Source organism: Pyrus communis, chromosome 6 (assembly GCF_963583255.1).
Source record: "Pyrus communis chromosome 6, drPyrComm1.1, whole genome shotgun sequence".
In the NCBI taxonomy this organism is placed as follows: domain Eukaryota; kingdom Viridiplantae; phylum Streptophyta; class Magnoliopsida; order Rosales; family Rosaceae; genus Pyrus; species Pyrus communis.
The window spans coordinates 2,832,161-2,848,479 of record NC_084808.1 but is presented as its reverse complement, the minus strand read 5'-3'; the positions used below and the strand labels follow the sequence as shown (position 1 = coordinate 2,848,479).

The 16,319-nt window shown below is 37.7% G+C and overlaps 1 protein-coding gene and 1 non-coding gene across 2 annotated transcripts; one reads left to right on the top strand and one right to left on the bottom strand.

Annotated features, from left to right (window-relative positions):
* Positions 1–9,912: 9,912 nt before the first annotated feature.
* Positions 9,913–10,818, bottom strand: LOC137737367 (uncharacterized). Its single transcript, XM_068476820.1, has one exon. The coding sequence runs from the start codon at positions 10,816–10,818 to the stop codon at positions 9,913–9,915; it is 906 nt and encodes a 301-aa protein (XP_068332921.1).
* Positions 10,819–11,195: 377 nt separating this feature from the next.
* Positions 11,196–11,302, top strand: LOC137738523 (small nucleolar RNA R71). The gene has a single exon (XR_011068967.1). It is a non-coding gene; the product is annotated as a small nucleolar RNA R71 (small nucleolar RNA).
* The last annotated feature ends 5,017 nt before the right edge of the window (positions 11,303–16,319 follow it).

Here is a 16,319-nt window from a genome sequence, read left to right as displayed (position 1 = left end):
CCACATCGCCCAGGGAAGTGGTCCTTAAATGTATATTCACATCTCTACCTAGTACGAGGCCTTTTGGGAGCTCACTGGCTTCGGGTTCCGTAGGAACTCCGAAGTTAAGCGAGAAGGAGGCTAGAGCAATCCCATGATGGGTGACCCACTGGGAAGTTGCTCGTGAGTTCCCAAAAACAAAACCGTGAGGGAATGGTAAGCCCAAAGCAGACAATATCGTGCTACGGTGGTGGAGCGGGCCTGGGAAGTGATCTGCCCCTGGCTGGGATGTGACAATTATAGTATTTTTAGGAGTATAAAATTATTAAATTAATATTTTGTTTATCGTGTATCGGGCTACCCACGTGTATGCTTGGACCAATCTGTTATCTTAATAGGTGCTTATCAAGTTACTCAATAGCTTATTAATTTTGTGTCGGGTTAACGGGTCATGTCAAAAATTCTCAAGTCTAGATGGCAATATCAACTAGACATCTAACTTTTCCACAAAATATAGTTATAATAAATTAATTGACTTCGGTCATGTATAAAGAAATAAAACTTCATAAAATTAATTAATAGAAAAAAATTATCTAAACAATATCCATTATACTAAAACAAACACCAACAATTAATTCGGAAAATTGTTCAAAAATTAAAGCAAAAAGGCTACAAAATTTGTGTGACAATCCGTTCCAAATTTTACGTTTTTATTTTATTTTAAAAGCGTGAATTTACGAAAATGCCATAGAGGCAAATATTTTGACTTATGTTGACCATCGTCTAGAGAGACGTATGACTTATTCTTTTAACATATTCTCGTAGTACTCGAACGTATAGGCGAAATCCATTTGCGAGTCCGGATTATAACGGTATAGTTATGGACGTTTGAAAATGGTTATCTAAAGTTTAGTTATAAATTATTTGAATTCCCACCTTGTGGGAAAGTGGCCAATCAGATTTTAGGCACAAATAGGAAGGAACCAAATAAAATTACAGGGAGAGGGTGAGACCCAATCAGAAAAGAAAGAAATATAAAAAAATAAAAAAAATAAAAAATAAAAAAAGGGGAAAGCTTCCCGTGCACCCGTGCCCGACCCTATGCGACCACCCATTTTCCAAGGCCGATTTCGGCCAACTCCGATGGAATTTTTCGACGCCACCACCACCATCTTGAAGCTCTCATTCCCCACTACAAAACCCACCCAAGAACCACCTTGATTAACCACGGTATGTCGCGGTTTGAGGCCACGAAAGTTGGCGGTTCTCACAGTGCTCTGGGCACCCTTTTTGAATTTCCGACAAATCAACAAAGTGATGGCCGATGCCACCACTTGGGCTTTGTAGCCCATCATCCCAGGAGCAAAACCCAACCAACCTTGACCCCGTTGGACCACTGTAGAAGACGAATTGACACCGGGAAGATTTAGGCACCCGCCCACTTTGTGGGCAACATTGACCATCTTCTGTCCACTTTTGGACTTCATGGCAGGTATTAAAATTGCTCCACTCACTGAGATCTTCATTTCTATGAAGTTTGAGAATTTTTGGAAATAGTTAGATTTTCCGGCGAGTCGGGGTGGCCAACCGCCACCCGCGGCGGCACATGGCCAGTGGGCTGCCAATGCTATTTTCAAGCTATGTCGAATGTCTTGAATTTAGTTTTGTTATTTGAATGATGTAGGTTGATCGTTGGAACCTAAATTCATTACAATACGTTACTTGATAAAAATGTGAATCGACGATCCGACCGTTGGATCGTCACCAAAATTGGATACATTATAATACGTGATATTTAAAGATCATAGGAATTTATGGATCAGGAATCTGACGTACAGATCTTCCCGAATTGGATTTGTAAGTTAGTAAAATAAATGTTCACGGCCACTTGTTTTAGGCAATTGGCGGAGATCTGACCATTGGATCGTAATGAAATTTTAATATGTTATTCTCGAAGCATATTGTGGATCTTTGGGAGTTACGGATTGGAAATCTAATATACGGATCTTTCGGGTCGAGTTATACAGGGTTGTAGACCCTACCGTCGATCTTTGATCGACTGTTGACTTGTGGTCAATGGGTCTCAAACTATTTTAGAATGCCCTTGAGGTTGTGTTTTATGTGAATTATGTATTCTACTGATAAGAGTTCTAAGATGTGATTCGATAATTGGTCACAGACACCAATCATTCAGGATGCCTCGATGCATGCGTTAGAGAATCATAGCGTGGACTCCAAGTGAGTGGATCTTTTCCTTTTTATGGTACATATTATTGAGAGTTCTATCGAAACTTTTAAATTGATTAGGTATATTACCTTCATATAATTATTGTGAATACTTGAAGTACTATATGAACTATGAATAGCTTGATCCCTGTTTAGGATACGTAGGCAGTCTAACGAGACGTTAGATGCAGCCATAATATATTTGAGACAAAAGCCTTATTTGGGAAATTGAGTAATGCGAAGGAAATTGGTAAAGGCAAGTTTTAGTTTTGTGAATTAGTTAGTTAAATTAGTGTTAATTGGGTTGTCATGGATAATTATCCCTGAAAATAAGTAGTTCGGGAGTAAGGCATTATTGATTGTACATTTCACACCGTATTGTATATAATTGAAAATGCTACGACATAGTAGAGTATTAGATTGCATCATGGTATATCCATATGTATATTACTTGCATATAATTATTGGGAATGCTTTCAAGTGCAACGGTGAACGCAGAACACCTAGGTAAGTTCAGGTGAGTTTATGGTATTAGTTAAATCGATTGAATTATAGCATGACTACATTTATGTGTTAGGCAACTCCGATACTGTCGTACTGGTTGCCATGAGTTGCACATGTTATATTGAGATGCATTGAGAGCTCATAAACCTGCACCCCGGTGTTAGTGCTCCCGCCCGTGGTCAGGGTACAGTCCTTCACATGATGTTCACCTTCTGCACCTTAGGCTTACCTTGGACTCAAGGTAGGTGCACAGGCCTGTCGTACAGACCACTATAGGTGGTTCCGACTTGTAGGTGACCCGTGATTATTCGCACAGTCTTCACGTGATCGTAGCACTTGAGCGTACTTATTTACACCCAGTCTTGTCGTACAGACCACTAGAGCTGGTTCCGACTTGTGTGCAGGGATGTTTGATGAGCTATAGATTAAGTCGTACAGGTCACCTATATATGCTAGTATTGATTGATGAGATATGGATACCTGCACCTCGGTGTTAGTGCTACCGCCCGTGGTCAGGGCACAGTCCTTCACGTGATGTTCACCTCTCGCACCTTACGCTCACCTTAGACTCAAGGTAGGTGCACAGGCCTGTCGTACAGACCACTATAGGTGGTTCCGACTCGAAGGTGACCCGCGATTATTCGCACAGTCTTCACATGATCGTAGCACTTGAGCGTACTTATTTACACCCAGTCCTGTCGTACAGACCACTAGAGGTGGTTCCGACTCGTGTGCAAAGATGATTGATGAGATATAAGTACAGTCGTACGGGTCACGTTAGGTGATTTCGGTTGATGTATCATTTTATATTGATTAAGTTCATTTGGCCTACTTGTTAATGCATTGTAGAGTCTATGGACATGGCATACCCGTGGTTTTGGCCATTTTATAGCATGGGTAGATATATATATGTGTGTAGTACTGTCCTATAGAAAACGATAAGGGAATTACAGTGAGGGGTTATTACTGATAGAAAGGTAATAGTTTTGGGAAGCTTGGTTTTACTGCTTACTCACACTTTCTGTTTTGTACCCCTTCAGGTTTTAACCGCTGAGTTCGTATCGACGAGGATATATGGCTAATCTTAGTATTGGTGGCTACTTTTAAGGGTATGATTCTTACCCACACTACTGTATTTTACTTATACTCTGACATCACGTGTGAAATAGGTTCGTTCCCACTCGTAGCGTACTCTGGTATTTAGATACTTTTAGGTTCAAATTTATTGTTCTTTTATACACTATCACACTTTATGGCTTCATCACCTTCCAGGTGTCGGCCAACACAGCTCGATTTGGGGTCCTAGTAGACATTCCGGGTCAGGTTGGGTAGAGGGATTTTGAATTTTGGAACAGGACCTAACCTGACCCGTTTCAAACGGGTCGGTCTAGGACAAGTCCACGGGTCTAACTCTATTTTTTTTTTTTTCAAAAATACTTTTTTATAAAACAGCACTGTAGTAGCACAAATGTTTTCAAAAATTACAAGAGCTGCTTGAACCTTCAAGCTTCTGCACAGATAGATTACAAGAGCTATTCCAAATCCAAAAGAAAAAAAAACATAAACATTAAAACCGAAATAACATCCACATTAACATCTACAATGACATCAAACGTCCAACATCATTCCTCATTGAATCTGTAATAAAAAGAATAACATCAAAATAACATCCAACGCCTAATAATTATTCAATCTAGAAGATTGTCAAGAGAAAGTTAATAATTCGATAATAATTCAATCAAAATGTTGATATGCCTAATTGTTAAGAGAAAGATAACGGAAGTATTTATTAATCAAACAAGGAGAAATAGGTATTCTACAAATATTGTTTCAATTTCTTTTTGAAAATTGAAAAACAAGCAGCTGAACTCATATTGAGGGCTATGCAAAAGATGGTAGAATTATATTGGTAGAATTAAAATGTTTAAACTCGGATTCCAAATCAAAGACAGGCTTTTCTTCAAAGGAACTATAATTCAGGCATGCCTATGTTACCTTCAAATTATAATTACTGTTGGAAGTCTTCTTGAGCTTATACCAAGAATAGAATTACATGACCTCTCCACAACAATTATCAAGAACTCAGGAATTATTTATTCATAGATACTTCCAAAACAGAACGGAAAGTCTAGAACATTGTCTTCTTGTTCTCAATTCAAATATGAATAAGTAATTCCTTTAAGATAATTTATTAAGAACTCAAGAATTGAGAACCTATAACTCATAATATATAAGAAAGCAACACAAAATATATAGCTATTACAACTGAGCAACACAAAACAGAATCCAGAACTCAGGAGAAGAATCAGAACTTAAAGGAATTTACCTGAGGAACTTTGAGCAAGAGTGCAAGACAACTTGGCAAGGGTCGCAAGGCTTAATCTTCAATAGTTCAACGACTTCAACTCCTATATTCTAAAACTTAGGAATTGAGAACCCAGAACAAAATCTACAAATCCTAATTAAAAAAACCCTAAATCCCTAAACCAGAAATTCAAAAAAAAAAAAAAAAAAAAAAAAAAAAAAAAAAACAAACCCTAATTCAGAATTACCTAAATGTTAGTAGGATGATGGTTGGTGGCAGTGTTCTTGACAGTGGTGATGGGTTGTTGGACGTCGCGACGACGGTGATGTCGTCAAGTAGGAAAGATGGGTAGTGTCGTCGTGGTTCTAGGACCTAGGTTTTCTGGGATGTCATCCAAGAGGAGAGATAGGTAGTGCCGTCGTGGTGGTCGCAACGGCGGGGAGAAAAACAAGTATAGAGTCGCAAAGGGTGATGTCGTCGAGCAGGAGAAGACATGAGTGAAGAGAGGAAGGAGTCCGATCATCCATTCACTATATTTAGAAATGGGTCGGTTCGAGGCCCCTTTTTTCTAAGTATATGGACTCGGCCCGCCCCATAAATGACATCGCCCCACCTTGCCCTGCCCCGTTTATTCTCTAAAATATTTGGAACCGGCCCGTACTTGTCCCAAACCTAGACTATCCGCCCTGACCCGTGGTTCCTTTACCCGTTTGCCCACCCCTAGTCTAAATTTAAACATTAAAATAATGTAAAATGTAGAAATAGGAAACAAACTCTACAATGCAATGTCTGAATCCAAATGTAAAAATCAAGAGTTACACGAGGTGTGAATCATAGAAGGCATATGAGAGAAAGAAATGAAACCAGGACATGAACATTGTAACGCAGCGTCTAAATCTAAATGTAAAAAACAGAATTAGGAAATGAACACTACATTGCTGTGCCTGAATCCGTATTGACCTATTCCAGAATATAAAGAATATGAGACTGGTGTGTCAGTTGGAGTGAGCGCCAACTATAGTGGTAAATTTTGTAATTTTTGTTTATTTTAAATGCATTTAAGTATCATAATACATGATTGACTTATTTATAATTAACATAAATATTGTTGTTATATTGTTAACATTGTAATTTTTTGTTGATTTTATACAAAATCACCTTTTTTTTAATCTTCCTTAGGTATTGAGGCATCTTGGATGACAGAATTCCCCAATATGGTGTCTTTTGGACCACCCTATGGAGTAAGGGGAAAAAAAAACTAAAAGAGAAGCTGAGTAATTGATTTGGGCTTAGGCCTAAAGGATTTAATATGTTATGTTTGAGGTTGGGCTTTAAGAACTTGGGTATTGGGCTATATAATAAGATTAAAATTAAAATTATATATACTTATAATTGCAACCCAGTTCGGTTCAGTTTCGGTTTTTAGAGTCTCAAAATCAAAATCAAAATCAAAAGTGAACTAATCTTATTGGTTTTTGGTTCATTTTGACTGGTTTTTGTCAACTCAATGGTTTTTGGGGTTTTTTTGTTGGCCTTATTGGGTTTCTAGGTACTTCGGTTTTTTTGCCTATCTCTTGTTGGAGAACAATTCAGAAATAAATAAAAATAACATAACTTGAAATACTAATTCCTTATTAAAGAAAAATACTTGCAATACATAATGAAATAACAAAATTAAATATTGGAATTAAAATGATATTAACTTGATTGAATCACAGATAGAGGCTAACACAAAAGCTATGTCATTCGAATAGTATTTCCGTCCCACTCTTGTACTTGTGGTTCTACGATGTGTGCTTGACCAGGATACAACTATCTAATTCTACAACCTGCACTGGATTATAGAATTCTGGCGAATTTGTTTTGTGTGTGTACTCTCTGGAATTTTTGTATGGAAGAGAAAGAGTAAACAAAGATGATTCTATTGGAAATTGAGACTGCAAATATATAGGTTATTTCATACCCTTTAAAATATCTATTGAATGAAAATACACAACTTTTTCTAAAAACAGTGTCTCTTAATCCAAACGGTTTTTAATTAATATGTTAACTAAAAACTTAATTTGAAATTAAAATTAATGAACTCTGATTAATTTTAACTTCCAAGGCCCCAAGGCCCTTGTCTTGATTAATTAAGATTAATTCTATTAGGCTATATTATACAAACCTAATCCACACAACCATAATGCCCAAACCTTCAATCCTTTTCGAAATGGTCCAAATCCTGACTACTAGTATAAAGAACTAGACCTATATAAAGGCCATTGGGAACTAAATGTTCCCTAATGTGGGACAATAAGTCTCAAAACTCCAACACCTCTAGGTTTGTGTTTCGTGATCCTCTCATGTTTGCTTTAAGCAAAGAATCATTCAATCTAGTTGAGCAGACCTGATGGTTTTTCTTCATCACAAGTTGGTTGCTCATTTGAGCGATCAACGAGACAGAAGTTTTGAAAGTTGTAAAAGTTGTGAAGCAAGGAAAGTTGAGAAGTTATGAGATCTACATTGTTGATGCCTAACAATAATAGAGGCATGGAAAGTTAGGAATGTCTTCTCCAGAAGAACTTGTTCGGTTAACTCCTCCTTGCAAAATTTAAGGCGTGATTGGATTCGACAGACTTTAGAATTATATTCATTCACAGACTTAAAGTCTTGGAAGCAAAGATGCTGCTAGTCATGTCTTACTTTCGGCAAAAAGATCTTCTTCTAGTGATCAAAGCATCCCTGAAGAACGAGCCACGAAACTAAGGAATCCTCTTTAGCGAAGTGTTCCATCTGTAGTGTGTCAGGGCATGTGTCTTCTGATAAAGATCATGACAATTGCTTTCTAAGCTTCACTAGTCGGATTATCTATTTCAGCTTTATCCAAAGAACTAAAATCGAGCTTGTTAAAGTATGACATTTCGCTAAGATGGAAGAAACAAGGTCATTGTTACTTCTTTCTTTTTTAAAAAAAAAAAGGAACATCCATAAGCATCAAAATACTAACCATAAAATAATTTCATAACTTTACTATGGACTCTAGAAGAGTCCTACCCCTTTGGGGGAACCTAGGGTTCCATTGTGTCGCCGTCTGAGATTATAAGAGAGATGATTTTTCTCCAATTTTCCTTGTGGGGAATTGTTTTGATTCTTGTTTTCAACTTCTATGTTGTTTTTTCTTGGCTATTTCTCACAAGGTTAAGCTAGGTTTGTGTAATAGCTTCAAAGGTTGGAGAAAACATCAGTATAGGGTAGAAATCATTGCTAAACTTAGGCCTAGGGTTCTTATGATTAGGCGTGTTTTTGTTTGGGCAAGCAAGCGTCCATGTTTTAGTACGGTAATAAATAATTGGTCTGTTAATTTTAGGGTTTCTATGAACCATTTGAGTTCCCTAGAACTTGTGTGGTTCTGGATTCTCATGTTGGCCTTAGAATCATTACCTCACGGTAAACAGTAGCATGCTGGTGGATACTATTGAGGGAGTTTCTTTCTGGTTGTGGTAATTGCTTCAATCGAAGCCATGATTGGCCTTTAGAGGGACGTTTATGTTCCATAGGGGCATCAGAAGCCAAAGGGTTTACTTGTAGTGGTTGTCCTGTTAACCTTTCTAAGAGGGTTGTGTTAATTACTACCTATATAGCTAGATAATCATGTGATATGATAGCCATTATTTTAGTTTTTAGCTTCGATTTCTTGAGAAATCTTTCCTATCCTAACTTCTTGTTATCATCTGTAGGTTGGATTCCTCCAGATCCCTATTTAAGAACGGAGTGGGTCACTGGGGATCTCCATCATTTCTTCTTTCATTTATCCTTTACTCAGTTAGTCTATACTATGCTATGACCCCTAGATCTCATTGTGATGCCTCTTCCTCTCATAGCCAAAGACTTTTTCCCAACCCTAGGTTACCTTCATGGGCAAACCTTTTTTAAGTTCCTCAACCTAGACAACAACCCATAATGGTCGAGAGATCTAATAACAACCGTACCATGGAGACTAGGTTACTCGAGTGCAAACCAACTTAATTCTTCTGCTATTATTGAGTATTAGGAGATGAGAGTGCTCATGGGTACGATGCTTGGGAATAATTTGGAAGCTAAATTGATTAAGTGGAAGTTAGGCTCAATCTAGAATACCGATGTCAAGAATCAATTTTATCAAGACCATTTTGATCACAGATTGCTTGCAATTGAGTTCACTGATGATGATGAACTGCAGTTATCTTAGACAATCGGCCTTTGTATGTCAAAGGGCAAATCTTCCGTCTTGAAAGGTGGACATATGAGTTCAGGGATGTGGATAGGGTCATGAAATTCAAGGTCTAGGTTCGTTTACCCAGGTTACCAATACAGTTTCGTGAGGAGCGCATCATTGGTAACGTTCATTAGTCTATAGGTACTACGATCAAGGTGGATGAGGTGACTCTCTAAATTGAATGGACTTTTTGTTTGGGTTCTGAAGGAAGTTGATTTACGCTTCTCTTTGAATAGGGTTATTATTGTTAACAAAGATGAGGACAATTCGATATTGATTACCAATCAGAAATTGTTCTGAAATGATCTGCATTACCTGGTTGGTCAACTCTGGTCGACATACGCCAATGTTCTCTGGGTCATTGTTGAGATGTAGGTTAGGAGAGGGAGTGTCCCTCCGAGTCGTCGTCGACTACCAAGATGTCTTTAAGCCAATCTTTATCTTGCCAAAGGATATCCAAGATATATGGCCCCCAAAAAAGGCTAGGTCTTGGCAGGAAATAATAGTGGCCATTGTTGTGATAAGTGCAAGTGTACAATATCATCCACGTAATATAGTAATAAGTAGAGTGTTGTTCTAACAAGGATCGCATTACTTAAATTTACTATTCTGATTAACTTCAAACTAAAATTAAATAAAAGAAGGATTATGACTCATAAATTCAAATATGCAAAGAAACGAAACGCAAGGAAAAATAACAATGGGTCAAACTCCTTTGTTCCACATCAATCAAAGTTCTTGCCGTGATAAGAAAAGGCCGACCCAAAATCAACTGAGTCTCAAAATCTTCTTCCATATCCAACACCAAGAAATTTGCTGGAAAAAATAGCTTGTCAACCTTCACTAATACATCTTTGATTATTCCCTCTTGATATGCAATTGATCTATCCGCCATCTTCAAAGAAACAATAGTGGGTTCAATTTCACCTATTCCAATATTCTTAGCAACAGATAAAGGTAATAAATTAATACTAGAACCCTCTCTATCTTTTTGCTTGAGCGAAAGCTTTCTTTGAAAGATTACACTGTATTCTTTTGTCAACTGAATCATCTCATGATCATTGAATTTTCTTTTCTTTGAGATGATGTCCATCATGAATTTGGCATAATTCGGCATCTGCTCCTGAGTATCGGCAAATGGAATATTAATCTCCAATTTCTTAAACATCTCTAAAAATTTGAAATACTTCTCATCTAACTTATTCTTCTTAAGCCACAGAGGAAAAGGAATAAGGGGCACATGTAGCTTCACGGTGTGGACAAAAGGCATAGGTAGTGGCATAACGGCAATGGCAGATTTCGAAGAAGTGTCTGCGATGGGTCCCGTGATGGCTGATGGTTGTAAGATAGTTGACAATGGTTGCTGCTCTTGTGCAATTTCTTGGACCTCTTCCTCCTCAATATTTGGTCCCAAATCCGCTGCAATCTTCACTTGTTTTCCATTACGAAGAGTTATTGCTTTTGCTTGCTCTTGGATAATTTCTCCATCCTTGATTCTAAGTACTAGAGTATGGATCATTACCGGGATGTCTGAACTTGTTTTCCATTCGATTGCAGTCTTCACCATGTTCACTTGTTCTTGAATAATTCAAGAAAATCAACTCTATACGGACAAGCAATTCTAGAATGACCAGGAACTGCACATATAGAACAAGTCTCTTGAACTGGTGCTCTCCCATTCATAGCAAGCAAAGTGTCTAGTTTACTACCAATTGCTTTGACTTATGCCCTTGAAGCAAAATCATTAGAATTGTTAATCTCAAAAACTCTTGCACGTTTTCCTCTTGCTTCAGAATGTTGTGTTTCAAGTGCCAAAGTATCAAAAAGTGCTTGATATTCAGCTGGGGTCTTGTTCTTAATTGATTCCCCTCCAAGGTTGTTTACCGCAACTTTGCTTGAAGCTGTTAATCCCTTATAAAATTTCGCATGAGAACTAGAGTAGGCAAACCATGGTGCAGACACTAAATCAACAAAGTATTGAATCTCTCCTATGCCTCAGAAAAAGTCTCATCAGCCAATTGAGTGAACTACATGATATTATCTCTAAGTGTATCGGTCATCTAAGTCGAAAAGAATTTCTCCAAAAATTTATTCTGAATATTGTTCAACTTGTCAAGGTTCCAGGCTTCAAAGAATTCAACCATGTCTTTGCTTTGTCTTTCATAGTGTCTGGAAGACCTTCATCTTAAGATGTTCCTTGGTGACCCCTTCTGTTAATGCCATGTTTGACACCATGTTGAAGATATCTCTAATATGTGCCAACGGATCTTTAGTGCTTATGCCATGAAAAGAAGGTATCATATTAAAGTGGATATTCTTCAATTCATAATTATTTACAACTACAAGAAGAACTATGCTTGATGGTGATCCTGGAATGGTTGGAATATCAAGGTCTCCCATCGTTTCATTCTGAACTAATGCCATCTTATTCTCTTGCCCATTTTCTTTCTCACTACCTTTCTTTTGTTCCTTGCAGATTTCACGAAGTCTTTTCTCAATTTCATGTTCAAACTCAAATAGTACGCAATCTGACAAACGCTTGCCAAGCATTCACCTACAAGAAACAATGAAAACAGTGAGAATGAACCCAAAAAAAAAAAATATTAAACTAACTAAAATTGAAAAGTAAGAAAATTAAATTCAACTCAATCTGAGGCCGCAGTGCCAAAAACTTGTTGTGATAATGGCAAGTGTGCAATATCGTCCAAGTAATATAGTGATAAGTAGAGTGTCTTTCTAACAAAGATCGGATTAACCTAAATTTATTATTGCGATTAACTTCAAACTAAAATTAAATAAAAGAAGGATTATGATCACAAATTCAAATATGCAAAGAAACGAAACGCAAGTAAAAATAACAATCGATCGAACACGAAGTAAACGTCAATGAATTATAAAAGATTAATGTGTGGAAGCACTAGGACATCAGGTTCCTTATTCTCAATCCTATCTAATCCCGTTATTCATATTAACATCAAATTATTCCCATGTTGCTAGCAATTATCCCTTGATTTTGTCAATATTTTCTGTTAGAATATACTAATCATGTTTCTAACTATCCACCTATGTTATGTCTAGCCATAAGATATAGATACTCATAACCCTTTACGCTCAACGGATAACTACACCAAACTACACAAACCATAACTAGTATGTCTACTCAACTATGAAATTCATGGTAATTGTTATGAGAAGTAATCTACTAAACTCAACCTGTTAGTCACAATTTAATTCTTTGCACAAATAATGGCCAGTTATTTGATAACAATAATGCAAAATAACAATTACTCAACATGAAAAATAACTGAGATTAATATAAAATAACGAGAATTAGATGTTCATGATAAGAGTGTAACCCTTGCAAAAGGATTTAGTTCATGATCGAACTAAAGAACAAACATGGATGAATTCGATGACATGGAAGACAACTTTGTATTTGAGTGTGTGTATTCGCTGGGAAGTCTGCAGCCTCTTTCCTAATTGTAATTTTCTATGGAGTTCTGAAATGTGATCTGTATGTGTTGTGAAGATGCTAGAGTCCTCTTGCGGCGCTCAATTCCCTCTTTTATATGTGCCGTGTTTTTTCTTTAAATCCCCCTTCTTTTCTTTACTAATCCACATGCTTATTGGAATCCCAAAAACATTTCATTTTGGGAAACATCAACAACACCACCATCTCTAATTGGGCTGACTTTAGAGGTACAAGTCCATCTTGGATTACTCCAGCCCATCACAATTCACAGTCCACTTGGTGATTCTTTGTGCTTTTCCAAATCAAGACTCAAATTCTATGCTTCGTTCACAAATTATCTTTTCTACAAAAACTCACACAAGACACATTAAACTCACCAATTTAATATAAAATTATGACTAAATAATAAGTAAAAGAGGTATGAAACATGTATACAATATCAACCTAACAGCCATCAAAGTTTTCCGCACGTTGAACTTCATCCTAAACTCCTGGAGGTCAGGGTCAATCCCATACACTGATTAAGAAGCTCAAAACATGTAATGAGTCTGAATGAGGCTGGGGCTAAGTCTCAAATAGTCATACTGTAGATGAACATGATGCCTTTCAAGAAATCAAACAGAGGAAATCTTAGACCTAATTCCAAGAACCATGGATAGATTCTGGTGCAAAGAAGTTGGGGATCAAAGTGAGTGGAGAGATTAACATGACCATTTTGCCCAGATTGAGTGGAGAGACCAGCATGAACATTTTCCTTCAAAAGTTCGGTCATGGACTCAATAGTGTCACCATTATCTAGTGGAGTTGGATTAAAGGAGCAGTGGTGTCACCATTATCTTGTTCTAAAGCAGTGCACAAAGTCTAAGCGACTTTGCTAAGATTAACCATGCTTGTTTTGCAAGACGCGGGGATCTGATTCGGCATGGAATCAGATAGATCCTCTATATGTTGTGGAGCTTCTACAATGAAGGAATTGGTGTGTGCCGTAAGTAATCACACTCCTAAAGAAGATGCAATGTCTACTTCTATATATCCTCTAGGATTTTCTAAACTTAGAACAAGGATTCTATCCTAAAAAGGTCTTTATCCTAACTGTTACAAATACACTCGTCTAGGGTTCGTCTCTGGTAGCGTATCATCGCACTCTAATTATCTTGCCCACTGCTTGAGTCTTATACTTGCTGACTAACTTGACCGTCGGAGAGACTTTGGCCGGCACACACACCCTCCCCCTCCAGTCTTAGGCTTACTCACGGTTGTTTTATAGGTTAGTCGGATTTGTGCCTCCACCATCCACAGCAGTACACAAATTTGGTTCCAACATTACCTATTTTGTTTCTTTGAAATTGTTCCCATAAGGCATTTTGACAATTTTTTTAAGAGTAAATTACACAGAACTACCTGTTAAATGACAACGTGGTAGGAGTAAGGCCCACTTCTTTGCCAATTGAAATAAAAATTATTAATTTTTTTTTAATAATTAAAGTTAATTTTAAGAAACCTCTTTCTTTCTCATTTCTCCCCAGATGTTGATCGTCTCCTTTAGACCTGACAAATTCTTACACGACCCGTTAACATGACACGAAAATAACGAATTTTGGGTCAACACGATAACTAATCGGGTTGTTATCGGGTCACACGATAAAAACCCATTAATAATGGGTCCTTAACAGGTTTACATGAGAGTGACAAGTGGAAAACCTGTTTCGACACGATAAGAAAAAAGTTATTTTGATGATTTTAATTTTTCAAACTACTAAAAAAACTTACTATAAAAGTAACGACCCGTCCCCAAAAATTTCAATCTTTATAATTTTTAAATGTGAATTTACGGAAATGCTCTTTTATGCAAAGACGTTGACTTTTGTTGACCATCTTGTCATGTCACATAAGGTTCATTTTCTTGGTGTATCCTCGTAGTACTCGTCACGACGAATGCGTGGGCACAAACAGAACATAATTTGGAGTTATAACGGAGGAGTTATTAACTAATGAAGTCGAGGGTAAAATTGTAAATTTATTATTTTATGGAATGCTCCAGATTTTTGGAGCAAAATCTGGAAAGCCATGTGTGTGGCCCATATTAAAAGGAAGAAAAGTTAGGCGGTGGAGATGAAAGATAAAGGAGAGGAAGGAGGATGGACGCTGCCCAATCGAGAGAAGGTAGAGAAGTGAGTGACCAATGGGAAAGAGAAGAAAGCAAGAAAAATGAGAGAGTGAGGGAGCACTGAATCACCTTTGACCCGGTTCCTCCCCGTCGACCTGACATGTTCCGCAGCCATTCCGACGGTTTTTCTGCCAAATTGCAGCCATTCACCACCTGGGAACTTCTCATCGACCCTTCTTCTTCAATTTTCACTCATGATTGACGGGTTTTTGACCCTAGTTTCACAAGAACACCCACGTCGTCTGTGATAGGTGCACGGCGGCGAATCCACCATTCTTGCAATGATTTCTTTCAACTGTCACCACCAATAGCCCTCCCTTGGGCTCAGGAACAATGCCCAATCATTGGTTGGAGCGTCGGAGTTGATTTGAGGACAAATCAAGAACACCCAAATTTTAGGGTTCTGGTGGGTTCGTGGCGAATTGAAGCTTTTCCCGGCCAAATTGGACTTGGCCACAAGTATAAAACTTGCTCTACTCGTTGAGATCTTCATTTATGTGAAGTTTAAGAATTTTAGAAATAGTTGATATTTACAGCGAATCGAGGCAGCTGACTGCCGTGTAGGGCGGCGGGTGGGCGGAGGCATCCTTTGACCTTCCTAGGCTAAATTTGATTCTCCAATTCTGTACGTTAAGTCTAATTGACGAATTTTCATCGTTGGAACCTAGTTCCATTAAGGTCCGCCACTTGATTATTATAGTAATCGACAATCCAACCGTTGGATTGTCACCAAATTTTGATACGTTATAGTACATAATATTTGAGGATATTAGAAACTTATGGATCGGGAATCCGACGTACAGAACTTCCATAATAGGATATGTAAGTTACATGTTCTATTGATAAGAATTTTGAGACATGAATTGATAATTAATCTAGGCGCCGATCGTTCGTGACGCCTCAATATTCGTGCTAAGGAGTTGTAGCGTGGACCTCAGGTGTGTGGGTCTTTTTCATTTTTATAGTGTATATGTATATGTGTGTGTATATATACGCACACCTTATAGTTTTCCAGAAATGTTTTAAATTGATTATGCATAGCATGCCATGATTTAAATTTGTTATATTTAAATATTGCATTGTGATGAGATTTGTGGTTATGCCAAATGATACTACGGAGGTGCATGTAAGTTCATGTGAGTTATTATGTGATTGAAATGGTTGAATTATATGAGCATTGATATATTCATTTAGAGCTCATTATTGTTGCACCTCGATGTCAGTGCTTCCGCCCTGAGCCAGGGTATAGTCTTCACGTGATTGTTCACCTCCCGCACTGCATGCTCGCTTTGGATCCAAGTTAGGTGATAACCTGCCATACAAGTCACATTAGGCGAGCCTGTCGTACAGGTCACAATAAGTGACTTCAACTCATGTGCTAGCATAGACTGATAAGCAATAGGTCCAGTCGTACAGGTCACATCAGGTG

What these genes read in the sequence shown, in the direction of transcription:
- LOC137737367 (XM_068476820.1), bottom strand. Translation starts at nt 10,818, where the DNA reads ATGGTGAAGACTGCAATCGAATGGAAAACAAGTTCAGACATCCCGGTA.